The 27,729-nt window shown below is 40.1% G+C and overlaps 1 protein-coding gene across 1 annotated transcript in view; it reads left to right on the top strand.

Annotated features, from left to right (window-relative positions):
- Positions 1-27,729, top strand: part of LOC105990051 (transmembrane protein FLJ37396) — a 70,276-nt gene that overhangs the window by 18,880 nt on the left and 23,667 nt on the right. Inside the window, exons 11-16 of the mRNA XM_013022367.1 lie at positions 6,022-6,134; positions 6,504-6,639; positions 13,486-13,678; positions 15,676-15,800; positions 22,633-22,833; positions 24,318-24,439. Coding sequence (XP_012877821.1) covers positions 6,022-6,134; positions 6,504-6,639; positions 13,486-13,678; positions 15,676-15,800; positions 22,633-22,833; positions 24,318-24,439 — 890 coding nt within the window. The remainder of the gene's footprint in view (positions 1-6,021; positions 6,135-6,503; positions 6,640-13,485; positions 13,679-15,675; positions 15,801-22,632; positions 22,834-24,317; positions 24,440-27,729) is intronic.

Here is a 27,729-nt window from a genome sequence, read left to right as displayed (position 1 = left end):
ATCATCATTCTCTCCCATCTCTCCACATCTGACTTTCTTCTTTTTTTCTCCCTTTCTTTCCTCGTCCTCCTCCTTCTTCTTCTCCTCCTCTTTCTCTTCCTCCTCCTCCTCCTCTTCGTCTTCGTCATTGTTGTCTTTTTCTTTTCTCTGCTTCTCCTTCCTCTCTTCTTCTTCTCCTTCTTCTCCTCCTCCTTTCTTCTTCTTCTCCTCCTTCTTCTTCCTCCTCCTCTTCCTCCTCCCCTCAAACATTCAGTTCTCCTGCCTCAGCCTTCTGAGTGCTGGGACTACAAGCATATACTACTACATCTGGCTCTCCTGCTTCTTGAACCAGACTGAATGGGTGAAGTTGGTGGAGAAGTAAGGAGGGGCAAGGAAGAGTAAGATCCAGGTATCTGTGAACAACATCTCTGTGTCTCAGGTCCTAAACAGTTCAGCTCTGATTCTGATATAATAATAGATTTTGTATATTAGCATCTATATCTATATCTATTTGTGGCCATCAATACAAAGCTTTTTCCCACACTGGCTGAGAGAACAGGAGGAGTTTAAATTCCTGCAGGTCTAGTAGGACTAAAGGAGGGAACTAAGAGTGAGGGGAAAGTGGGAGGCAAAGGAACATAGAGTCAGATAAGTAGCTTCTTGCTTGGAATCTTGCAGAAGTGTTAAGGTCAACAGATGAGTGAGTTTGGCAGTGGCCCATGGACATTTAGCAGGCAGAAAAGGGGATCTCTGTGCCAGGAACTTCAGAGTGTTCACAATGAGAGAAGATAATGGCTTGGCTAAGTGTTGAGTATCATAAAACTCCAAGTTATGGTAATAGCATGAGAAGCCATGATGAGAATGGAGTCAGGGTGGGGCCTGCCTTCCTCTCACTAGTACACAGTGCAGGGAGAGCCAACAGTTCTTATCTCTGTTACTGCTTCCTATCACTGGCAGAGGGAATGGAAAGTCAGGCATGATGGGATGCAAGTCTGCCTTTATCAAAGCTGTGTGGAAGACGGCTGCCCAAATGTACAGAGAAAGAAAGAAAAAGAAGGAAGGAAGGAAGGAAGGAAGGAAGGAAGGAAAAGGGAAAGAAAGAAGGAAAAATCATTTTTTCTGGCTACTTTTTTTTGACATATATGCTTTTCCCCTTAACCAAGAGGAGATAAATAAGAGCACTGTATATTCAAGTTTATTTACAGTAAATAAGATTATAAAGACACTTAGAAAATCTGTGTATTTCAAGATTTCAGAGTGAGACATGAGGGAGATCTCTCTCTCTCTCTCTCTCTCTCTCTCTCTCTCTCTCACACACACACACACACACACACACACCACTCTTTTTTTTTCATTCATTCCTTCACATTGAGTGATTCTTACATGGAACTGTTCTTGGCTTTGAGGGTGAAACATCCAGTCCTTGTCCCTGGGAACAACATACAATAAATACATCATCAGAAGTAAGTCTGCATATCTAACTTCTAAGTGCCATGAAGAAAGCTACTGGGCCAAGAACAGTGGGTGGGGAGAGGCACATTCTGCTAAAGATCAGCCAGCATCTTTTGGTGGGTATGGATACAGCATTTGTCTGGCCACAGAAACAGCCTATACAAGAGCCTTTAAGCAGAGAACAGAAAAGAGCACTGGATTTAAGAAAGAAAATTCTGAGGTAACAGCCAACATTTTCTCCACATTCCTTTACATTTTTCCTGAGTGCTAATCTGTGACCCCCTCAAGTATTTCTGTCTTTCTGAGTGCTGAATATGAGTCAGATGCGATTAAGATTAAAGAAGGTACATGGAAGGTTGGAGGAGTGGGATTGAGAAGGAATCTTAGAGCTCTGTTCCTGTTTTTCAAGCATGTAGCAGTCAAATACAAACTTTAGCATGTGCATGCTGCTCGGCATTCTGAATCCAAAGTTGGCAAGGTGGCGATTAATACCCCATGACAAATAACTTTATTAAGGACCTGCTGCATGAAGGAAGGCACATCTCATGGCACTGTCCATTTTGACAGCTAGGAGAGACTGTAATCGTTCACTGTAGTATAAGCTCAAAACAGCTTCTGATCAGTTCTTCTCAGTGCATGCTGTTCACCAGTAACCTCTCCTTAGGGTTTTCATTTTTTGACTAAGAAGTTTAATTATAGTGTGAGATTTACAGAAAAGCCATACAGATAGTTACAAAGAGCCTTCTGTATATTCTTCACCCAGTTTCTCTGGTTATCAACATCTTACATTATTGTGAGTCATGTATCGTGCCTAAGGAAATCAATGTTAGTACATTGCTGTTAACGAAATGACTTCTCTTCCATCCATTGTTGCATTAAAGTTGTCTTTCTGCTCCAATAATCCTCCCAGGGCACCACCTTTCACTATCCCCTGGTCTGTGGTAGTTTCTCAATCTTCCCTTGTTTGTTTAACAGTCTTTATTAAGCATTCTAGCCAGACAAATTGTACAAAGACCTTTAATTTAAATTAATCTGATGTTTGCCTCCATGCTACACTAGGTGTGTAAGCTGAGGTAAACAAGAATACCACAGAGATAAAAATGGCCCTTGCACTTCGACATGGCATCAATATGACTCCTCACTAGCCATGTGAATTTGTTCACTTACTTAAGTTAGTGGTCTTGGCCAGGTTTCTTCAATGTAATTGCCATTTTTCTCCTTAAAGCATTAAAAATTAGCTTTAAGCTATATAACACATACATTTTTCTCCTTGTAGAAAATTCAAGCATAAGTGAAAAACTATTTCTCCTTGGCTGCTCTATTCTCTAGTTCTGGCCCCCATTCCATCCTTAGTGATAAATTCTATTATTGCTTTCTGCCTTTTCAAATGCACTTATATGCCTACATATTTTGTGTTTTACTTTTCTATATTAACAACATGTCACACCATGTGGACACATTCCTAATACTGCATCCAGGCTACAGCATCAGGGAACACTGGTGGAACCCCTTTCTTTGATCTTCTTAGTGACTCTGATATACAAGAAGTTTAGGAAAATAAGTAATACCCCTTTCCTGGCACTCTTCATGAAATTCAACAGATAATCTTTTTTGTTTTTGTATGTGTGTGTGCTAGTCCTATGGCTTGGACTTAGGGCCTGAGTGCTCACCCTGAGCTTTTGTGCTCATAGCTAGCACCATTGAGCCATAGCTACACTTTTGGCTTTTTGGTGGTTAATGGGAGATAAGAATCTCATAGACTTTCCTTCTTGGGCTGGCTTCGAACCATTATCCTTAGATCTCAGCCTTCTGAGTAGCTAGGATTACAGGTATAAGCCACCTGTGCCTCACTTCAAAAAATCTATTTAAAAATTATTATTACTGTGTAGTTGTACAAAGGGGTTACAATTCTATAAGTCAGGTTATGAGTACAATGCTTCTTGGTCAGCATCACCCCTACCCTTGTTCTTCTCCATTTCCCCCTTCTGTCCTACACTCAAGTTACATGGCTCATTTTTTACATAATGTACATTCAATATGATGATTACGTTTGCTCACCCTTCCTCCTTCCACTCCCATAATCCCCTTACCCTCCCCCTCAAAACATGATTCTACTTCCTAATACTTGTTTCAGAAAATCTCTTTTTAAAAGCAAATATTTTTTAATGACAATAGCAGCATGAATTTACCATAAAAAATGAAAATAAAAAAGCACAAGGAAGAAAATAAAAATCACCCAGTATTATACCATTTAAAATGTTCTGTATATATACTTCTAATTGTGTATGTATATGTATATTTCTGTGGATAAGTCTGCATAAGTTGCAGAGACATTCTGGTGATGGGAAAAATAGATAAAAGATTCAATTTTCCTATAATTATTTTTTCCCATTCTACTTCCCTATTCACTATCTCTTCCAACTTTCCAGAAAGAAATAACCTTTACAATTGATGGAAATCTCATAATTCAATATACATTATTTTTGGGGGGGCATACTGGGAAACATCTAGCCACAAGCAGGGTAAAGATAAAAAAATTTTATCTATCCAGGACCACAGATCCCATAAAGAGGTGTTGGCATTCTGGATTCTGGGTAACTTTGCTAATCACCTGCTTACCTGGACCATTTTCTCTTCCTGATGGGAATACTGTCCCAGGCTTTGTAATTCTGAAGCAGTTTCCCCTCATGAGCTGTGGTTGGGTCTCCTTTCCTGGAGGATGTTAGGCTATTTCCTTCTCCTATCTCAGCATGCTATGCCCCTTTCTCTCTTCATCAGAGTCTGCTAGTCAGAACATTTGTGGTTTGTTCAATCATTCTCTCAAATCTCTTTCACTGTAACTTGACATCATTTTCTGTTCTTTCCTATATAATTCTGGGTAATTTTAGAAACAGCCGAAAAAGTCACAGTCCTATCAGAAAAAGGATGTGGCTCAAACTCTCCTTTTGGAACAAGGGGTAGTATTGTACCTGCAGCCTAAACATACCACAGGCCCAAGAGATGAAATTCACACCAATTATCAAACCTCAGCCTCCCTGTTGGAGTCTACAGCTTTTTTTGATACAGGTTTTCTTCACTTTGGGATATTTGTTTCTATTTTTCAAAACTAGAGTTTCCTATGTCACTTCCACATGTCAGTTCCTATCCTACAGTTATGTCACACATACAAAGAAATGCACTGACTTGGTATAGACAGGAGCTATCTCAGCTTAGACAGAATGGGCAGCTTCCTCATGATAACCAACATAATCTTTCACCTATTCTTCCTGACAGCCCTGTCAAAATTTCCCTTCCCTACTGCCTGTCATAAGACCTGGTATTCTATCTTTAGGCCCTTGGGAATTATATTAGTTAAAGTTATGGTTAAACAACATGACAAAGAATTAAAGAAACTGGAAATTTATCTTCTCTTCCCCAACCCCCATACTTAGATGAACTACTAGAGGTGAGAGGTATGGAGCTGGTGTGGCAGCTGCTCCAAGAAGTCCTCAGACAGTAGAGCTCTGTTGGCCCTAAAGTTTCAACAAATGTGACAGACCACATGGTCTGTCACAGACCATGTTCTAAGCAGTAGGCTAGAGAATTGAGGTTGGGGAAGCTGCCTCCTCAAAGATATTTCCTAAAGCATCAGCTTGGTATTTTGTACCCTACTCTTTTAGTCATATGGCTATACCTATCTGTAGAAGAAGCTTGGAATGTCATCTTTATCTGAGTGTCCAAGTGCAAAGATAAATATTCAATTACTATAGGAAAAGAAGAAAATGACTATTAGGAAATGTGCAGAAGTTTCTACCAAAAGACTTGTTGCGATTTCAAGAACCAACTGTTATACTATAAGTAACCCAGAGAGCAGGTATCCAAATAGTCATTGCCACGTAGTGCTATTCTGGGGGTCTTATTCCCCTAAGCTCATTTTGTAAGAACAGAGTGCATGTCCAGGGATTTGCAAACAAGACAACTAAAAGAGGCTTCAGAGAGGGCTGGGACAGGACCACAGGCAACATCATCTTCTTCATTGTTACCCCTGGACCCTGATGCAAAACCACATCCTTCTCAGCATCAGGAAAGATGACTGTATGAATTAATTGTGAACCATTAATTTCATGGAGATCCTATGGGGGTGATGGAGAGCTGATATTCATGGAGGAGAATGCTAGTGCCTTGAGCACATGTTATATACATCTGATCACTGGATTCTCACAGCAAGTTATCATTTCCCATGATTATGCCATTTTACCAATGTAGAGACAGGATCCAGACTTTAAATGACTGAATTATATGGCTAATGTGTAGAGAGAGGTTTGAAATCCATTGACCTCTTAGTGTAGATCAAGACTAGATTAGAGAGGTTCAAGGTTCCAAGCATACATGGTCTTAAAAAGAAAGTGTGTATCAACTTTTTGTAAAATGAATCATAAGAGGTAAAGAGTGGGATATCCAACTTCTATTTAATAGTGAATTTTCATACAACAAAGTCTTGCTTAGTAAATACAACGCCCCCTTTGATTTATTATAGAAACCTACTGACTATTGCTTTGTTAATAACATTAAAGATGCTCATGTAATTGAACTAATGCTATTTTTTGATAGAATGAAAATATGAAGGATGATAACCTTTCAATGGAAGGAAATGAAAATGGTCTTGCACAATTAAGTCTTAGCCAACACGCTGATGGATTTCTCAAGCAGAAAAAAGAGACAAGGTAAAATTAAATCATTTTATTGATGACTCAAGAAATTAGATGGAATTTTAAAAGTGTGAAGAAAATTGAGTGACTGAAGAATATGCAGCTTACATTTTAAAGTGAAATTAGTTCAAGTCAAAATGAAAGTAAAACTTCAAATAGGTCAGACAAACAAATTAATATGACAGGACTATGTCTTTAGTGAGAGTAATTTCTAGGATACATTTCTTCATAGACATATTGAGTATTTTTTTTTCCTGCCAGGGTATTTTTTCAAGGCAGCCATTACAAATTTCCCTTATAGTAAATACAGAGACTTCATTGTGATGTATGTGAATTTTCTGAACTTCTTTGAGGTGAAGGGTGCTTTGTATCTGCATGCTACAGGTACAACTATGCAATGACCCTACAACTGCTGGGCTTGGATGATGGGAATGACTCCAGTGACAGAAATTTTGTCCTGATGAGAGGAGCCTACTTGTCTTTGCTGTGTCTGCGCCATCTGCGAATCCGGAAACTACAGGTATATGGGTGGCCAATACTTGCTTTTCTCTTTATTCTGATTTTTTTTGTTATAAAATCAACCCCTTTGTGGGATGATGTGATCCTTTTCTTCACAGAAGGGTTGATTTTCTACTGGATGCTCCCATCCAGCTTTCTTCTTTTGGGTAGGATGAGGCAAAAGGCAGGGACATGATTCCATTCTTTCTTTATTACAGCGCATATGCCTAGGAGTTCTGAACTATTTCAGATCAGTTGAGAGAACTTTGGCACTCGATACTTCAGGCTTCACCCCGGGTTCAGGGAACCTGGTCTCCATGGTAGAAGATAATTCATGGGTAACAGTGACTAAAGAAGGCTTGAGCACCTTTCAAGGCTTAGGAGCCCAATACCATGTCCATAGGATACCTACAGAGCCCAAGGTGAGCTATTCTCCTTCCTTCCTTCATTATCCATGTCCCAAGAAACTTTGTTTTTAGAAATCAGTTACAAGGAATACTCTTAGGAAAATGTAAGTTGGTTTAGCCACTATGGAAATGAGTTATACAGATTCCTCAAAAAATTAGTAGAATTGCCTTATTACCTTTCTATACCATTCATGGGCATATGCCCAAAGAACTGTAAATCAACATTTCAGAGAAATGGCTCCACACCCATGTTACTGTGGTACTATATAATCAGCCTAGATACCCAACATACGATGAATGGGTAAAGGAAAGGGGACATATTATATATAATGATAGATATATATATATAATGTGAAATATATCTATTAGAGCATTATTCTGTCACAAAGAATAAAGTTATATCATTTGCCAGAAAATGGATAGAACAGGAAATCATCATTTTGAGCAAGATAAATGAAGTTCAAAAGGCTAAATATATTTTGTTCATATGTAGAATATAGGCCTAAACAAATAATAATAATAGTTGTAATAATAATAGTAACAACAATAATTATGAAGATAAGGAAACAAACTAAATACTGTCTAGAAAGAAGAAAAGGGGAGTTAAGAGTATAAAGAGGGGGTGAATATGATCATGGTATATTGTATACATCTATGAAAATACAATTAAAACAATTTGTACAATTCTTTTACACTAATTAAAATTACATTTTCTCTCATATGTGGAATCTAGATTTTTTTATACAAGGATGTAGACATAGAAAGATGGCTATATGAGAAGAGGAAGGAGACTAGCAAAAGGGGCAAAAAGAAGAGAGGGGAATAGGTGTGAGGTGGAGAATATGATGGAGGTACATTATGTGTCTGTCTGAAACATTCCAGTGAAGCCCATAATTTTGTAAGACTAATATATGCCAAAAGTAGAAAAAAGCAGTAGTAAAAATGACTTTCTCACCAGTGTCATCTTGAGAGAAGCTCTGGAGGTCACAGTGGGAAGGGAAGCTCTTAGATTTCTGACTTGGTAGTAAATAGGGACTCTGCTACTTTTCCTGGTCAGAGAATCAGGTGTCCTTATAAAGAAGCTCCTTTGGATTCTTCTTGCTGTTCTAGAGGTCCTTTTTTTTTTTTTTTTGTCGGTTGTGGGGCCTGAACTCTGGGCCTGGACACTACCATTCAGCTCTTCAGCTCAAGGCTAGCACTCTACCACTTGAGCCACAACACCACTTCTGGCTTTTTCTGCTTATGTGGCGCTGAGGAATCAAACCCAGGGCCTCATGCATGCAAGGCAAGCACTCTACCACTGAGCCACCTTCTCAGCCCCCTAGAGTTCCCTTTTTGTCCCCCACCCCACCCCCATTTTTTTTTCCAGAGCTGAGGATTGAACTCAGGACATTTGCCAGGCAACTGTGCTTGCACTGAGCTAAATCCTCAACCCCGTTTTTCTTGTTTTCTAAGCCCCAGAGGAAAAAATAAAACAAAAGTAGAAAGAAGCAAGAAAAAGGTTAACAACAGCAAAACAAGCTTAACAGGCATGTATAGCTGGAGGCTGCTGTATTCAGATCTAGATATTGGAAATACCTTCCCCACCAGTTACCTAGAGCCCTGCTTTCACTCTGTGCTGTCCAGGACAGAAGTGTCTTCTTTTGGATCTCCTTCTCTAAAACATATCCTGAAACCATTGTCCCCTCATTACATACAGACTTCCTTTCTGCTCCCCCACCCTTTTGACCTCCTCTCCTGATCCTTGCCAGTCAGGCTCAGTGGACCTAGGGAGGAGCGCTGAGATACTTACAACAAACATGTATGTAAGACACACATATTTCTCTTAGTAATTTTGATCTTACCCCAGCTATGATACGTTATTATACTAATAGAATTTTATTTTATTTTATTTTGGTCCGGTTGTGGGGCCTGAACTCTGGGCCTGGGCACTGTCCCTCAGCTCTTCAGCTCAAGGCTAGCGCTCTACCACTTGAGCCACAGCGCCACTTCCGGCTTTTTCCTTTTTGCTTATGTGGTGCTGAGGAATCGAACCTAGGGCCTTAGGCATGCAAGGCAAGTGCTCTACCATTGAGCCACCTTCCCAGCCCACTAATAGAATTTTAAAACAATTCTTACCAAAGAACTCTCTCCCCATTTGTTTGTTCTGAAGTGGGTATGGGAAGTAAAACTACAGTGGGATGGGGAGGAGCAAATCCTAACCTGACCCATGGATTGTAGAAGGAGCGCTTCCAGGCCATGTGCTATGTCTTTTCTAGTCTTTCATACATGATAAGAACAATGTCCTCCTTATCTAGCAGCTAGCAGCTGCTATTACTCTAGTTAGACTGAGACATTCAAAACAGTGGCCTTCTGGCAGTCTTCAGTAGGACCAGGTGGTTTAGCTATCTGCCATGCATGTGGCCTTGTCATCATTTACATGGGGGCATCCAGCCCTGGATGGTGTGATTCTTTCCCATGTAGAAGAAAGAGCAGCACAAATGCTGTTTGATTAAGCTGATCTCACCAGGCCAGGTTCAAGGCTGGTAGGACCAAGACCTCTGGAAGCACCAAGCATAGGAGAAGCTTCTAAGATGAAGACCCCTTCCTTGGTGCTTTCCCTTGGCCCAGCATATTTGATCCCATGAGAAAAGTCTTAGGTGAATATTAACAACTATTCACTGAACAGCAATACCAGAAAGAAAAAAAAGATGACACAGATACTTTGCCAGTTTAGGAAATACAAATAGCGGGGTAAAAGAGTCCCACAGGAGAGGCAGTAGGCTTTTTCTGGGTGTTTGTCCCCAGGCGTGGAAGCTTCAGAGCCTGTAGTGAGTTCCAAATGTGCAGGTGTGGTTTGCTGGTAACTAAGAGGCTGTTGGGAGAAAGTACAAAGAAGAGTGGCCAGGCTGCGAAGGGTCAGGCTCTCCTGAGTTTGTGGGATCAGTTCCTAGGATGGGGGAACAGGGAAGAATTTTAAGTAGAATCCCTCTCTCTCTCTCTCTCTCCTCTCTCTCTCTGTCTGTCTCTGTCTCTCTCTCTCTCTCCATCTCTCTCTCTGTCTCTCTCTCCCTCTCCACCACACCTCTTTCCATGACTTAGTACATTTCTCTGGGGTCTTTGCCCAAATGTAATCATGCTATTCCCTTGCTGGAAGTCCATCACAAATTTCCTGTTTCTCACAGGATAAAGTCCAATCTTCTTGATGACGATTACAAGTCAGCACAATCTGGCCCCTGCCAGCCTCTTGGACCTCATCCTCCTCCTTTTCTCTATACTTCCATCCTATGGAGCAGGGCCTGAGTCTCTGAATGGGTGCAGTTGTTTTCTCCCTGGAAGGCCTTCTTGACATCTCTATGCAGAACCAAGTCCCTCACCTCATCACTTGTCTACCTTCATCATAGTCCTCAGCAGGTGTCTATACTTGACTATTTGTGTACCTGCTCCCATAGTCTGTGAGCTTATCATTCATTCATTTATCTATTCATTCATTCATTTACTCCACGAATTATTCTAGTAAATATACTAGGTATTGGGGAACAAAACTGGAACAAATTCCTCCATCATGGGACTTATCTTCTAGAGAGAAAGGGACATTAAGCAATTGAATAAGGAACATATATAGAATGTTGGGTGGTTTGGTGCCAAGATATTCCCAGAATTCCTAGCCTCTGCAATCAAGGGGGCATTATGACTAGCTTTGGCTAGTGGGCTGTGAGCAGAACTGACATGTGTCAGTGTCAGTCCAAAGCACATGGGGACTGGCTCACACCTTCTGGCTTTCTTCCTCTGTCTCAGGCAGTGGAAGGCACACATAGAAGTGGTTCAATCACAAGATGGAAACATTCTGGATCCCTGGGTCACTGCATAAAGATGGCAGCCTGGATAGCAACTGGTTCCGCAGTGGGCTCTGCGTGAGCAAGAAACTTAGTAGTCCATTGAATTTGGGGACTGCTTTTCATGGAATAATATATCTTTGTGGACTAAGAAAAATGGTAATAGGTGCTGTGGAAGATCAAGTAGGGAAAGAGTGCCCAAGGTGTGAGATGGGACATTGCTGTTGGCAGTAGGCAGTGGTGAATGCCTCACAGGAAAGGTACTATTTGAGTAAACATCTGAAGGAAAGTAGGAAGTGAATCAGGTGACTAACTGGAAGAAGAGCACCAGACAGAGAAAGGACCAGTGCAAAGACCCTGAGGCAGAACAAGTCTGGCAAATTAAAGGAACAAGGAAGAGTTCCTTATAACTAGAATAGCTCATGAGCAAAGTGGTAAGCAGTGAGGATAGAAAGATGGAAGATACTCTTTACCTATAGCCTTGTGGACCACTGTGAGGACCTTGGGGCTGGAGGAGATCCCTTGAAAAGTTTTCAACAAAACTTTCATTTTAATTGTCATGCCCCTGTAGTGGACACAGACAGAAGATACTACAGCGATAATATAGGGTGTCCAGTTAAGAGATTGTATCTGAAAAGAAAAAAAAAAAACAGTGGAGTGAGAATGGTCAGATTCTAAATATACAATCATGTGTTATATAGCTACATGTGGTCAAGAATGGACCACATCCATATGGTGCTCTCATAAGATTATTATTATTACAAGATACAAAGTGTTTTGTAACACTGTAGCCTTGATAATGATGAAACACAGCGCGTTACTTATATGGGTATAGTGGTGCAAACAAACCTGATTAGGTGTGTGTAGACACACAAGTACTTATGATTCTGTCATAATTGCCTGGAGAGTTCAGTAGAGTAACATGCTATACAAGTTTGAGTAGATTTCTGATGGTGATCAGAATCTCAATTTAGGACACAGAAAACCTTGTACTTGATAGATGTTCAAGTGGCAAGAAAATGTAGAATTAGATATATGTTTTCACATAGTAGGTATTTAATAAATGTTTATTTGACTAGAGAAAAGCTCAGCTCTAACAGAATAGTTGTAAGGTTATAAACAGATCATACGTGAAAGTGTTTTGTGAACTATAACATACTGTTCAAATGAAGAACAATTAGCTAAAATAATAATATTATAATTTCTGAACTAGGATAAAAAGTAGAGTAAAAGATGTCTTTGATTTGCTTTTTAAAAGATCAGAGCTAGCCAAGTCCAGAAAGTCCATGAGACTCTTATCTCTAATTAACCACTAAAAAGCTATAAGTGGAGCTATGGCTCAAGTGGTAGAATGCTATCCTTGATCAAATCAGCTCAGGGACTGCACCCAGACCCTGAGTTCAAGCCCCAAGACTGGCGCACACACACACACACACACACACACACATACACACAATCAGGGCCAAATGGTTGAGTCATTTACCAAACAACTTGGATTGGATCTTGGGCTGACTACTGTTATAGTCAGGTAAGATTGTCTATATTGCCAAAAGACCTAAAATTCACATTAATGAGTAGTGGCAGAGTCCCTAGGGAGGAAAATCAACAACAGGCAAACAGTTTTTACATAGTTACTTTTTGGCAAATAGTTATTTTGGAATCAGTTAATATTCAAACTTACGACATATATGAATCATTCCAAAGGTTGTTAGTTCTTACTCAGACTGATAATTATTGCTCTCTCCCCTTCCTGCCACTCCTCCAAGCATAATATTGAAAGATCAACACTCTAGCCACAAAACCTTAAGAAAGAGGGACTTCCACATGACCATGGAAAAATAAAAGAAGAAGTATGGAAACATTATAGTAACTGAGGTGTAGCCCTGCATGGAGTGATTTGGTTGTGTAAGTTATTTTTGCATAGCTGGGACCAAAATGTCTGAAAGAGCAACTGGAAGGGGGGCATTAATTATTTTGTTCACAAGCTCCAGATGGTTCAGTCCACGATTGCCTGGCCTCACATGCTTAGGTAGAACATCTTGGTGAGAGGAGAATGCCATGCTTCTGCTGAAGGCTCCAGAGAGGAACCTTTCTCCTCTCTTTTGGCTTCTTTCGGGTTTAGACCCTTGTTGACAATCTTTGCCAGTCCCTGACACTTCTTGACCTACTGCTGTATCATTCAGCTCTGTTTCTGTCTTCACAGAGCCTTTCTCCTAAGTGTCTGCATCCACATTTCCCTCTTTTTATCAGGACACTGATCATTGAACTAGGGTCTACTCCTATTAAGTATGACTTGATCTTGACCTAGTTTTGCAAAGATCCTGTTTCCAAATAAGTTCTCATTCACAGCTTCCAGGTGGATATAGATTATGAGGACACTATCCAACCCAGTATGATACTAAGACATGACACTGTGTTAATACATTTTAGAAGAATTTATAAAATGAAAGCAAAAAATGCTTTCAATAGTTCATGTTTATGGAACTCATGTGCCTTACCTGTGTGATGTCACATACTTTCGACATCTGTCAGCTCTGTGCTGACAGCCCACTGTGTGAGTAGAAGCCTGCTGCTTGGGCCATTTAGACTAGCAAAATATAACTCTTCCTTTTCTAGTAACTTCTGGGCTTGACTTTCTTTCCTCAGGCCCATGGTGTCCAACTCATGGAATTCTTGGAAGTGGAGAGCCAGGATGACTCTTACAGCATAGAAGCTGGCTGTGTTCACACCCAGGACCAACGTGGTATATATATCATGTATGAGGAAGCCTTGGAGGATCTGAAAGAACTGGAGGCAGAGCTGCTGCTTGTGGCTAGCTATTATATCGAGAAAGAAAAAAGTAAGAATGGGGCTGGGAAGGTGGCTCAGTGGTAGAGTGCTTGCCCTGCATGCATGAGGCCCTGGGTTCAATTCCTCAGCACCACATAAGCAGAAAAAGCCAGAAGTGGCACTGTGGCTCAAGTGGTAGAGTGCTAACCTTGAGCTGAAGAGCTGAGGGGTAGCACCCAGGCCCAGAGTTCAGGCCCCATGACCGACAAAAAAATAGGAGTCTGCCTTTTTAAAAGTTGACTGGCCAAACAAAAATGCCTGAGGGCCATACTGAATGCCCTCTACCCCAACAGATAAATATATATCCAATAGCACCAAAAAGTTAAGCAAGCACATGCCATCCCTTTCCCTCAACACACACTCACTTTAGAAAAGATATGATTCAGTTACTGGCTCATCCCCCTTGCTGATGGAGACCATGACTACTCTTTAAAGGTTCAGTTGGAATTCTTGCTCTTAGTTAGACTCTATTTGTGGCTCAGGGACATCTTGCATCACCCAATAAGATGCTGAGCCTCTTAAAAAAGCAAAGCAAGCAATGAATTGAATGGCTTTTTTCCCCTCCATGATACTGGCCTTGAGAAAACTGCATTTAGAAGCAGACATCTCTAGGTTTCTAACAGGAAACCACCAGGATGAAAGAAGATCTGGCTAGGAAAATGCCAGACAAGCCCCAGAGAGAGGGATCGTCACTTGGGATAATAAAGTAACCCATAATCTGTGTCTTTTCTTCTTTCTGGTATTAGCATCTACATTTCCAATTTTAGAAATAGATGAGGTAAGAATATTTCTTTTGGTATAATATGATAGCATTAGTATTACATTTGATTGGAGCTTAGGGAGAATCTCTAGACACACTGAAACATATAAAGGGAAATTTAGCAGTGGTTTGTGTTATTTTGTAATATATATAGGATGTAATATATTAAAGATAATTCATGTTCATATTATTATAAAATGTTACTTGAAGAATGCTTGACAACTAACTTTTCACATCCCAGAATTAATTTAATATGGGATTAAACTCCAGGCCCTGTCATGGCCACATTATTAATATCTGAATCATGCAATGATGGCATCCAATAGGCCAGGATATTTAATTTCAGCTCTTAGCTTTTAGCTTTACTGGTCATCTTATATGCAGCACATCATTTTTTTTTGTCATAGTAATGTATGATACCATGCAACTATTTGTAGCTGCTAAGATTTTAATTTGATTGAAACACATATAATCACATGGACAGATTTTAATTGAACTAGTAAATATATGATCATCCACTGTAAAATGATTTCCCAATCACTGCCAGAGAAGCTCTTGATTAAACCTTTTCTCTTGCTAAGTGCCCATCATCTACATGAGAGTTATTCAACTCACACTTCAACACCTGAACATTGCTTGCCTTCAAATATTTTCTTCTGAAATAGGCCACTTAAAAGTTTAGGGCAGTAATAATGTTGGCAATGAAAACTGACATTAAATATAATGGGAAACTATTTCAACTAATAATGATAGTGATTCATCTTATTGATTTAAGTTAGTAATTAACATAATTGAGAAATATTTTGGAGACTTGTATGAAAGTTTTGGACTTAACTTACACTAAGAGAAATAGCAAGTGAACCTGAGTTTTTTGCTAAATTACCAAGGACCTGCTTCTGGAAAAGGAGAAATGTGTGATTTAAAAACATAGTAAAAACTTTGCCTTCCAAGTTAAAAGTTTGAGGACATTTTAGCCTAGGTTTCATGACTACTGAATTTTTGTTTTATTTCTAAAATTAGTATTTAAAATTAGCAAGTGGAAACAAGAACTCTTGTTGACTGAGAAGTCAACAAGTATTGATTCAGGCCTACTTTTGTAGATGGGTTGTTGATTTTTTTTAGAAATTCCAGCAACTGGTTCAGAATTTCAACTCCTAAAATGGGCCCTGTAATCCTAGGGCCACACACTAACAGAAACAGCTTCTTTGGAAGGTCTGTCTCTAATCATTGCTTCCTTTCTCTCCTAGCTCACAAAACCAGCAGCAAGACAAAGAGTAGCCAGTGGGAATGGGCCCACACAAGTGTGGACAGGTTTGCTGTGCTGGATGACATGTGGATTTGGGAAGAAGCTCTTCTAGAAAACAAGCGCCAGGTACTATTTTTTTTTTTTCAGAAAACAAAACACCTGTTAAAAATTCTTTTTACCAAACTTATTAAGGTTTTTTTTTCATGACATGATTTTAGAGGAAGCTGCCAAAAAAGCAAGTTTTTACAAATTTGAATAGTCTCAGATAATTAAAAGGATATGAATAATAATTTTTACTGTCTTTACTGTGCTTTTTTTTTGTCAGTCATGAGGCTTAAACTCTGGGCTCAAGGCAAGTGCTCTACCACTTGAGCCACAATGCCACTTCCAGTTTTCTGGAGAAAAGAGTCTCATGGACTTTCCTGCCCAAGCTGGCCTTCAACCATGATCCTCAGATCTTAGCCTCCTGAGTAGCTAGGCATGAGCACCGGGGCCCAGCCTTTACTGTGTGTGTGTGTGTGTGTTTTCTGCTTATGTGGTGCTGAGGGCCTCAGGCATGCAAGGCAAGTGCTCTACCACTGAGCCACCTTCCCAGCCCCTTTTACTGTGTTTTTAAACCACAAAATACTACTTTTTTTCTTGTAGAATTAATAATTTGTTAAAGGGCTACACCACTGTTCTTCTTTCCTTCCTTCCTTCCTTCCTTCCTTCCTTCGGGCCTGGGCACTGTCCTTGATCATTTTTGCTCAAGGCTAGCACTCCACCATTTGAGCTACAGCTCTACTTCCAGTTTGCTGCTGGTTAATTGGTGATAAAAGTCTCATGAGAGCCCGGCGCCAGTGGCTCACGCCTGTAATCCTAGCTACTCAGGAGGCTGAGATCAGAGGATCTCGGTTCAAAACCAACCCCGGGCAGGAAAGTCCATGAGATTCTTATCTCCAATAAACCAATAGAAAGCCGGAATGACGCTGTGGCTCAGTCGGTAGAGCGCTTGTCTTGAGCTGAAGAGTGCAGGGACAGTGCCCAAGCCCAGAGTTCAAGCCCCCCAAAAAAGTCTAATGAACTTTTCTTCTGGGGCTGGTTTCAAACCACAGTCTTCAGATCTCAGCCTCCTAAATAGCGAGGATTACAGGTATGAGCCACTAGTACCCGGTACTGATTTGGGGTTTACATATGTTTTTAGTAAGAATGAATGATAATTTCATTAGTATTCATTATCCAGAAGTTGAGACAAACCTAGCTTTAAAAGAATCTGCCACTTGTGGGTATTTGAAAGTAGTGGGCAAGTGGTACTGAGTGCAGGAAATTATGAGGATGAGGTTAAAGCAATGAAACAGCAAATTACAAAAGCACCAACCATATCATTAACATTCGTATCTCAATAATAAATGAAGCTGGTGCTGGTGGCTCACACCTCTCATCCTATCTCCTCAGGAGGCTGTGATTTGAGGATCACATTTGGAAGCCAGCTCAGGCAGGAAAGGCCATGAGACTTTCATCTTCAGTAAATTACTCAGAAAAAGCCGGAAGTGGCACTGCAGCTGAAGTGGTGGAGCACTAGCCTTGAGCAAAAGCAGCTCAGGGACAGTGCCCAGGCCCAGAGTCCAAGTCCCAGGACTGGCAAAATAATAATAATAATAATAGATGAAATACTGCAAGGGTACTGCTCTTTATTACCTGAGCATAAATTATTAGCCCTTTCAATAATCACTAATTGCTAGTTATTGCAAACATTAAATATTTACTCTGTCACACATGGTTTCAGACATTAAGGATAGATAATAAATAGATAAATAAGAAATAAAATGATCCCTAGTCTATAGACTTTATAGTCTATACTTGGTTATAGTAAAAAGGCTGAGAAATGCCAGCTGCAAGTGGGCTCATACCCATAATCCTAGCTACTCAGGAAACTGAGATCTAAGGATCACAGTTTGAAGCCAATTAGGGCAGACCAATTTGACACTCGTATCTCTAATTGACCTGTAGGAATGTGGCTCCAATTGTCCAGGCCATTCTTGAGTGAAAAAGCTAAGCAAGACTGTGAAGTCCTGAGTTCAAAACCCAGTACTGGCACCAAATAAACAAATAACCGAGAAATGATAAGACATTCATAATCTGTAAATTCATCCAACCCTAAGCCAAAAATATAATTCACTGGATAACAGCCATTGAGAACTGATGTACCTTTAAAGAGAGGCATATAGATTTCAGTGAAGGGAAACATTTGTCTTGTCTGGGGGCTGTCAGAATGGAGAAAATGCTAGAAGCCCACAGATATTTAATCTTGGCTATTAAAAAATGAGTAGATGTTGTCTATCAAAGAAAAAGATTATTACACAAAGCTGGAGAGGCTCCATATGGAATGGCCAGTTAGAATCATAAGTAGACAGGGCCAATAGGTAAAGATATGGTTGGAAATGAGGTAAAACTGTGTTTTGGGTGTAAATTATGAAGGGCCTGAGAATTATGCAGTTTAGTATATAACCAGACAAGGTGAGCTTCCACAGGCAAGAAACATGATAATAGCTGTTTTCAACAGCTGTCTCAGAGTGTGAATAGAGACTGCAGTAGAATAGAAAACCCATGGAGAAAAGGAATACAGTTATTATTCTTACAGTGATCTGAAGATTTAGGAGGCACCTTACAGTAAGGATGGAGCAAAGAAAGAGGAGCAGACCGGAGAACACTTTGCAAGTCGAAATGCCAGGGCTGGATCTCATAGTGACAGAGTGAGGGTGGAGTTTAAAGAACTTTCAGTAAATGAAGGAGGAGACCATTCACATGAGGGGGAGATGATACTGGCTTGTGGACACAAAACACTTGATGAGGTTTGCTAAAATCTACGTATGGACATTTTGTGGGGAGCTCCAGGTTTGAAGCTCAGTATTAAGGATGAGCTGAGGAATGACTGTAAAAGTTGAGCTACAATAATAAAACACAACAACCTGGAATTCTGGAGAGTTTGAATGAGTCCTGAGTAGCCCCTGCATTTATGTAACAAATTAGGGAACAAGAAGTAGCCAATACACTGGAGGAAAATAAGGAAGGAAGAGTAGTATGAGAGTCAAAGAACAAAGTTGTACTTATGAGAGAGGATGCTTTCTAGTAAGGAACATAATGAAATGTCAAGAAAGCTGTGAGCTACATGGCTCACACTTATAATCTAGATTTGAGGCCAGCCTCAGCAGGAAAGTCCTTGAGAGCTGTATCTCCAATTAACTAGTAAAAAAAATCCTGAAGTGGAGATCTGATTCAAGTGGTAAAGCACCAGCTTTAAGTGAAAACACCAAGCAAGAGCACTAGGCTCTGAGTGCTAGCCCCAGTGCTGTGGCCAGTGGCTACCAAGTAAGACTCATCTACAGAGTGTTGGGTGGAACACAGAGTGCAGTGCATATGATGTGGTCTAAAGGTGGGGAAGAAAATGATTTCTTTGGGCTGGGAATGTGGCTTAGTGATAGCATGTTTGCCTTGTATGCATGAAGCCCTGGATCCAATTTCTCAGTACCACATAAGCAGAAAAAGCCAGAAGTGGTGCTGTGGCTCGAGTGATAGAGTGCTAGCCTTGAGCAAAAGAAACTCAGGGACAGTGCTCAGGTCCTGAGTTCAAGCCCTAGGACTGACAAAAAAAAAAGAGATAGTTTATTTGAATTGGTTTTCTAGTAGAATAGTAAGTGACTCACCTCATCTATGCTGTGGTCTGTTCCCTATGGAGATATAGCTCACCCAGTATTTTTTAAACCACTGGCTCTCTTTAAAAGTCACAAACCTTAAGCTCTGAAAATTCTTTCCTTTTTGCAAAGATAATTCACCTCTAACATTTTGCTTGTAATTTTGATCTGCCAATTAGAACTTTACGTACTTGGATCAACTGAGTTAATGAAAGATTTAGGCCATAGTATCTAAATATTAATTTAGTATTTTAATAATTTGCTTTTCCAATTACTGTTGGAAGTCTGTAAATTAATCATTTCAGATCATCAGTCTGTGTGTGTGTGTGTGTGTGTGTGTGTGTGTGTGTATACTGGGGCTTGAACTCAGGGTTTTGCTCTCTTGCTTGGCTTTTTCACTCAAGGCTAGCACTCTACCTCTTGAGCCAAACCTTCACTTCAGGGTTTTTATTGGGGGAGAGGAGGAAAGACAGATTAATTGGAGATAAGAGTCTCAAATTTGTTGACCTAAACTGGCTAGCTCTCAGCTTCCTGAGTCGCTAGGATTATAGGAGCCAGCCACCATGTCCAGTCCTCCCTTTCCCTAAACACTCCCTCTCCTCATTTCCCCTTCAGAGATATTTAGGCCTAAGGAGACCCCAGGCAATAGAAGAGTAGAAGAGCCAAGAGGAGAGAAAACCAGTATCTCTAGTCTATGCTAAGAAGATCACTAGTTCTGTCAAGGGTAAATGAAAGTATTTTAATTTAAAACAATTGTTTAAAATATCTCCATTTTTTTCTACTCTGAGAATAAGTTCTCTATAGAAACAGGGTTTTGTGCCAAAACTATAAAATATGGCCTGCAAGTCAGAAATTCTGTCCAAAGAGCCTGCATTTAAGGGCTAAGCCAGATTTCTATCCCAAGTACAATTGATTTTCCCCAGTACTGATTTCGCTGCCAAGTTTCCTCAGCTGTTTCTGATTGTTAAATATGTTGGTATCATAACTAAAAACCTTCTCGAACATACTGGATTCTTTTAAATTCTTAAAACAATCATTTTATGTATGAAGAATTAAAAAATTAGAAACAATGTCAATTTAAGTGGATTAAGGGGCTCGAGTAGCCACTGTATCTGCTGTTCTAGTTCCTACACTGTACCTTGCTAAGTCTTTTCTCCACAGCCACATTCTTCCAGGATTTAGTAAATAAAATTGTGTGACAAGCTATGTCAAGCACTGATTTTTAACTTTCATTTGATCTGCAATATATCTTAAAATGATTTTAAATCCTAGATATAATATAAAAAACGAGGTAAAAATAATACAAACAGTGAAGTTTGAAATGCTCTGTTTTATCTATTTCCTTATTTTCTCTGCTGTTTTTCTGCTTGCTATCTATGTGTTCAGCATATTATTTTGCCTTGAGAGTTGGCCCTTCACACACACGAGTGACATTTGACAGTTTAGAAAGACTTCTTACACAAATAGCAACCCAGAGTTTAAATGGAAATGGGCCAGTTAGCAAACACATGATACATAAAAACTGTGCAGCCGAAAGATCATGCCCCACCCCCGTTGGGAAAGAATTCATAATAAAATTTTGCAAGGGTCCATCTGAGACTTCTCAAAGTTAATCCCAAAACTTGGAAAAGTCTTATTGATTTTAAAAACAGAACACATTCTTCTTCTCAACAGCTATGATGACATATAAGATATTGCAATATCTAGGACATAGCAAAGAAAATATTTATTTATTTATTATTTATCTGAAATTCAAATTTGACTAGATGTCCTTTTTTCCCCCTTGTGGTACTGAGGATTGAACCCAGAGCCTTACACCTATTAGACAAATGCCCATCACTTCAAGGACCCCCTCAAGCCCTTTTGTTTTATTTTTGTTTGGATCTTCAGATAGGTTCCCACAACCTTTACCCATGCTAAACTAAAACTTGTGATCCTTCTGCCTCTACTTCCAGAGTAGCTAGGATTACAGTTTTGGCCCATCATGCCTAGCTTTTCTCATATTTTTATTTGCTAAATCTTTCAACTTTATCAACAGTAGTGAGCATATGATTTAGCATAAGCCTCTACAATCGGGCATCAGTGGATTCTGATCATCAACAACACCCCCTCCCTCAACACACACATACACTAACTCCCCATGAACTTCTGCCAAATAACCAAACAATTAAGCTCCTTGTCCAAAAACAGTCAAGGAAGTATAAATACTATAAGCCAGCTCCTGGAGTTGTCCTGGCTCAGCCCAAAGGGTTCAATTTAGTCTAGAATGAATCAGGGAAGTAATTATTTCTTTCTTAATCTCCCCCTGGGGCTACTGAGTACATCCTCCTTCTTTCCCCATCTAAGAATTGATTATGAGTTGAGAATTGAGCTCAGTGGATGAAACAGGTAATTTAGATAACTCTGCTTGCTTTGCTTTCCCTGGAGATCATGTCAAGTCAAAGTGATCACTATTTCCCCTCACCTTCTGCTCTACACTATGATGTGAGTATATAACTTGTGGATTGCCTTCTGTGGCATAAATTTTTAGCCTCCTGGGGTTTTCCTTTTATTACTAGGATTGATCTTAGATAGATGTCCCAGAAAACATCCTATAAGTCCAAGTGATAAATAAAGTACCCAGACTCTCCTTCCTTGAGCCTTAGCATTGGGCATTCAGACAAAAAGCATCTCTTAATACAGCACTTTTTAAGTCTTTTATACTATTCATTCTTTAACTCTTCTACAGAAGGGAAATTTTTCTCCTGTACCCTACTAGATTCAGTTTCTAGATCCCCAAAATAAAGCTGACAGAAGTACTGTCTATGTATAAATATGGAAGCTTTCACAGAGAGGACTCAAAGAAGTCGTTAGGCCCAGAAACTTATACCATTTTAACAAGAGTGATAAATTGTGGAGAAGTAACTAGACAAGAAAAGATAGGTGGATTTCTAGGACTGGTAAACATTTGATGAAGCATCTTTGAATGCATTGTTTCATTGGAACATACTGTTATTGCAGAATTGTGTTAGTCATTATATAGTCCCCTTTTATTAGTGAGAACAGAGGAAGAGGAGACAGAAACAGCTCAAACTCAAGTGCAGTTTTTCTGGCTCCAAAGTATGCATTCTTTTCCTCACCCGCCTGGGTTTGTGAGTTTACTAACTGTACCAACTGGTATTGGGGCTGTATCTGCTCATTCCAGGGCTACTCAATACCTGTGGTATAGTTCAGGGCTAAGGCCTCCCATCTCCTTGCTGGGCTCCAGGGCTGCCTCTGCTGTTTCCTGACTATAACTTTATTTTTAGCTTCTCGATAGTTACTTTGAAGCCTACCAGCACACACTGGACCCTGAGCAGAAGCTTGCCTTAGCACAAGTGATGACTGACATCATGCATCGGCGCCCCAAGTTTGATCTTGGCCACCCTTATTTCATTAAGGCCTACCAAGATGAATGTGCCTGCCTGAGGCTTCACCTGCAGCTGGTGAGGGGCATCCTCAGCCATCAGGTAAGTTAGGCTTTAAAAAGGTACAGAAAAGAAGATGGACAACATGATCCAGAAATGAGAATACTGTTCTCCTCTTATTGCTGGATACGAATTTGGGTTTTCTAGGCAGCAATTTTTTTTTATTTTGGTCAGTCGTGGGGCCTGAATACTGAGCCTCAGCTCTTCAGCTCAGGGCTAGCGCTCTACCACTTGAGCCACAGCACCACTTCCAGCTTTTTCTGCTTATGTGGTGCTGAAGAATTGAACCCAGGGCCTCATGCATGCAAGGCAAGCACTCTACCACTGAGCCACTTTCCCAGCCCAGGCAGCATTTCTTTTTTAATTTTGTTTTTTTTGTGATACTGGGAATTGAACCCAAAGCCTCATGTATGCTAAGCAAATGCTTTACGTTTTGAGCCATGCTCTGAGCCCTCTTTTTTCTTGCATTTTTGTGGTACTGAGGTTTGAACTCAAGGTCTCATGCTTACTAAGAACTTTACCATTTGAGCCGTGTGCTCAGCACTTTGTTCTTGTAGTTTGGTTCTGAAAAAGGGTGTCTCTAACTTTGTTCAAGCTGGCTTTGCACTCAAGATTTTCCTGCTTCTGTCTCTGGAGTAGCTAGGACTACATATGTGCATCACTATGCTGGCAGCATGTTCATTTGTAAGCCCACTGGCACTGCTGAATTCCAATCGTAACTACCATCTCAAAAGGATTCCACTGTAATCACAGCTAGAGGTCCACAGGAATTGATAACATCTGCTTTGATTAGGTGAAGCAGTTTTTCAGTTGTGGAGGAAGAACCAGTGATACATCTTTTGGGACCTTAATGTATTAAAAAGATTTTATACCAGGTGCTAGTGGTTCATGCCTGTAATCCTAGCTACTTGGAAAGCTGAGTTATGAGGATTGCAGTTCAAAGACAGCCTGGGCAGAAAGTCCATGAAACCCTTTTCTCCAAATAACTGCCAAAAAGCTAGAAATAGAGGTGTGGTTCAAGTGGCAAAGTGCCAGCCTTGAATGAGAAAGCTAAAGGACAGACCATGAGTACAAGCCCCACTACAACATATATACACGCACACATATGCACACACAACACGTGCACATACTACACAAAATAAAACAAAAAGATTTTGTGACTTCTTTTGAGACACTGAAAGAAATGACTACATGGTATGTTTTCTAGAGAAAAGCTAGGCATGATGTAAGCAGGAGATAGAAGATGTTGCTGCCTGATTAGATATTTTTTCCCTACTCTAATTATTTGAGAGAGAAAAAAGTTTTCTTTTGCTTCTTAAAATTGGATGTCTTTGATTTCCTGGGCTGAACCTTGGCTCTGACTGCATGTCTCATAGCAAACAAATCTTCAAAACAATGTCTGCGTGAAAATGGGTTGAATGATTTAAAAAAACTGCAAAGGAGTGACTTCCTTCTGTCAAGGCTCATAACTCACATCCATGGGAAAGTTTATTCTTCTAATTTGAATGTCTATGCTACAACTTCAGATAGAGCATCAGCGGGAGTATGTCCAGAGGCTTTGGCGGGAAGAACATCCAGATGAGCGGAATAAATTTGGACTTCCCCTTAACGTAATTTGTAAGCAACTCATTTCCATCAACAACAGCTAGTAAGTTGGTGCTGTCCTTAAACATTACATAGTTAATCTTAAACATATAGTGTTACATCAAATTACTACCCTTAAAGTACTTCTCAATGATTTGGAAAGGTGATACATGTATCTATAAAAGCCACAGGGGATGAAATGAACTCTGGGAAATGGAAGCAAGAGGTTTTTTCTTTGTTGTTTTCATTTTCTTTTCTTTTTGACTTGTTTGCTCATTTATATGTCTTTGGGAATATACGGGGTGGCACAGAAATGGAGGGATAAAGGGTGAATAAATGTAGAAGTGGTATTCACTAGACACTATATTGAAAATGAACTATACACTTATACATAGGGACAGGAGGGGAACATTGAGAGAGAGGGAAGGTAGGGGTCACATTGTCCAAAAAGAAATGTACTCCTTCCTTGACTAATACACTGTAACCACTCTATACATCACCTTTATAACAACAATAAAAAAATTTTAAACCACAAGGGAAAGATTACCTCAAATATTGAATCTCTGTTTGCTTCATAAATAACAACAACAACAACAAAAATGGTGGTTGGAATTTAAGCATGCCATTTGGTACAGAATCATCATCCCTTTAAGAAATCCAATGAAGCTGGGTGCTGGTGGTTCATGCCTATAATCTTAGCTACTCAGGAGGCTGAGATCTGAGGATCATGGTTCAAAGCCAGCCCGGGCAGGAAAATCCAAGAGATACTTATCTCCAGTCAACCACCAGAAAACTGAAAGTGCTCAAGTGGTAGAGCACTTGCCTTGAGGTGAAGAGCTGAGGGACAGCACCCAAACCCAGAGTTCAAGCCCCACAACTGACAAAAAAAAAAAATCCAATGAGGATTTTTAAAAAGTCGTTCTTAAAAGGCATGTAAGTCCAAAATCTAAAACTTAGAAATGTTTAAAAATGTCTTAGAGAAGAAATTTCTACTAAGTGTTGCTAAAGAGATGTCTGCAGATTTGTCTTATAACCTCACCTCTTTAAAGAGCAGAATTCAATTTCCTGAGACCATCAGAAAAGGCATTTGCTGTATGACACACTGTCTCCTCCCCTTGACAGGACCACTAACTTTCCTTCTCGCCTTTGAGTATACAGGAAAACAGGAAGCAGGTGACAAGCCCCAGGTTAATCTGGGTAGCCCTGAGATCAAGATCTCTTTGTTGGGCTGGGAAGGTGGCTCAGTGGTAGAGCACTTGCCTTGCATGCATGAGGCCCTGGGTTCGATTCCTCAGCACCACATAAGCAGAAAAAAAAAAAGCCAGAAGAGGCGCTGTGGCTCAAGTGGTAGAGCGCTAGTCTTGAGCTGAAGAGCTGAGGGACAGCGTCCAGGCCCAGAGTTCAGGCCCTCAACTGGACGCCCCCCTCCCAAAAAAAAGATCTCTTTGTTATCTCCAAGTGGGTAGAGAAATTGTCTCTCCCCTCTCAACATTCAACATGAACATCCACATATACCAGGCCATGTGCTAAGAGCTGAGTGTAGCATGAACACAGCCCTGACCCTGGGCTCTGTGGGGTCTTCAGTCCAACAGTAAAGGCAAACTTTATGTGAGAAATTGGTGTGATGGGTTACGGTATTATCTTGGTTTTTTGTTTTGATTTTTGTTTTGCTTTTTGTGTGCTGGTTCTAGAACTTGAACTCAGGGCCTAGGCACTATTCTTTAGCCAAAGCAAAGGGCCTAGCTCTCTTGCTTAGCTTTTTTTGCTCAAGACTGGCACTGTATTACTTGCTCTTCAGCTCCATTTGGCATTTTTGGTGATTAATTTGAAAAAAAACTCTTGTGAATTTTCCTGTCAAGGCTATCTTCGAACTATGATCCTCAGATCTGAGCCTCTTGAGTAACTAGGATTGCATGAGCCACCAATGCTTGGCAAAGGTTATTGATTGGATCATTCTGAATGTGGAAAGGATAGTGTGGGAGTTAATAGCTGAATTGCTAACCTCATTTCTTGCAAAAGGGCCCTGGAAGGTCTATATACAAAGCTCTGCATTTTGGCCATAAATCTTTCTCAAAACTGATTTGTTCACTGTAATGAATTTGAGACATCAGCTGTGTGTGCAGCGTGCTATGGCAAAAGTCCGCTGTTGAGGAAATGGCTTTTGGCAGAACAGGCTAAGGCTATGCAGGGAGTAAAACCTGTCAGCACAGTCTCCACTATAAACCTTGTTTGCTTGGTGAGATTACTGTCCGGACTTTGGGCTTTATTTTTTAAGATTCACTAAGCAGAACCCCATTTGCATAGATTTAAACGGAAATGCTCTTCAGTTCCTTGTAGGTATAGAAAGACCCTCGACTTTTTCATTATTTATAAAAGAGTAAGTCACAGGCAAGCAATATTGTTTCTAGTTTCATTTCTTTCTATACTATAACATTCTAGTTGGGCACCGGTAGCTCAGGTTTGGAATCCTAGTTACTCAAGTGACTAAGATGTGAGAATCCAGGTTTGAAGCCAGCCCAGGTACGCAAATATGAAAGACTCTTATCTCCAATAAACAAGCAAAAAACTCAGAAGTGGTGATGTAGCTCAAGTAGTAGCATGCCAACCTTGGGCAAAAACGCTAAACAAGAATTCTAGGCCCTAAGTTCAAACCTTAGTACAGGCACAAAAAATTAAATTAAAAAGTATAACCTCCTTATTTCAAATAGCAAGATTCTTGGCACTTTTATACAGAACTTTAAAACTGTCTTTGTCTATTAATAGTTTTTGGTGGGAGAAAAGATAAAAAACTTGGGGAAAAACTAGACACAAATCTCTCTCTCTCTCTCTCTCTATATATATATGTATATATATATATATATATATATATATTATTTATTTATTTATTGTCAGTTGTGGGGCTTGAACTCTGGGCTTGGACACTGTCCCTGCACTCTTAAGCTCAAGGCGAGTGCTCTACTGCTTGAGCCATAGCAACACTTCCAGTTTTCTAGTGTTTTATTGGAGATATGAGTCTCTTGAACTTTCCTGCCCAGGCTGGCTTTGAACGGTGATCCTCAGATCTCAGCCTCCTGAGTAGCTAGGATTACAGGCATGAGCCACCGGTACCCGGCTAGACACAAATAATTTTGAAAATGATTTCATTTTATTTGAAATAAAGGTTTGTGTCTAATCACTGTCATTTTTATTTTAAGGGAGGTAGGGATCTTATACTTTTACTCAGCTTTTTCCACACAAGGCTGGCATTCTACCACACAAGCCACACCTCTACTTTCAGCTTTTTGATGGTTTATTGGAGATAAGATTCGTATGGACTTTATTCCCCGGGCTGGCTTTGAACCATGATCTTCAGTT

The sequence above is a fragment of the Dipodomys ordii genome, unplaced genomic scaffold (assembly GCF_000151885.1).
Source record: "Dipodomys ordii isolate 6190 unplaced genomic scaffold, Dord_2.0 Scaffold62, whole genome shotgun sequence".
Taxonomy (NCBI): domain Eukaryota; kingdom Metazoa; phylum Chordata; class Mammalia; order Rodentia; family Heteromyidae; genus Dipodomys; species Dipodomys ordii.
This window is presented reverse-complemented; position numbering and strand designations above follow the sequence as displayed.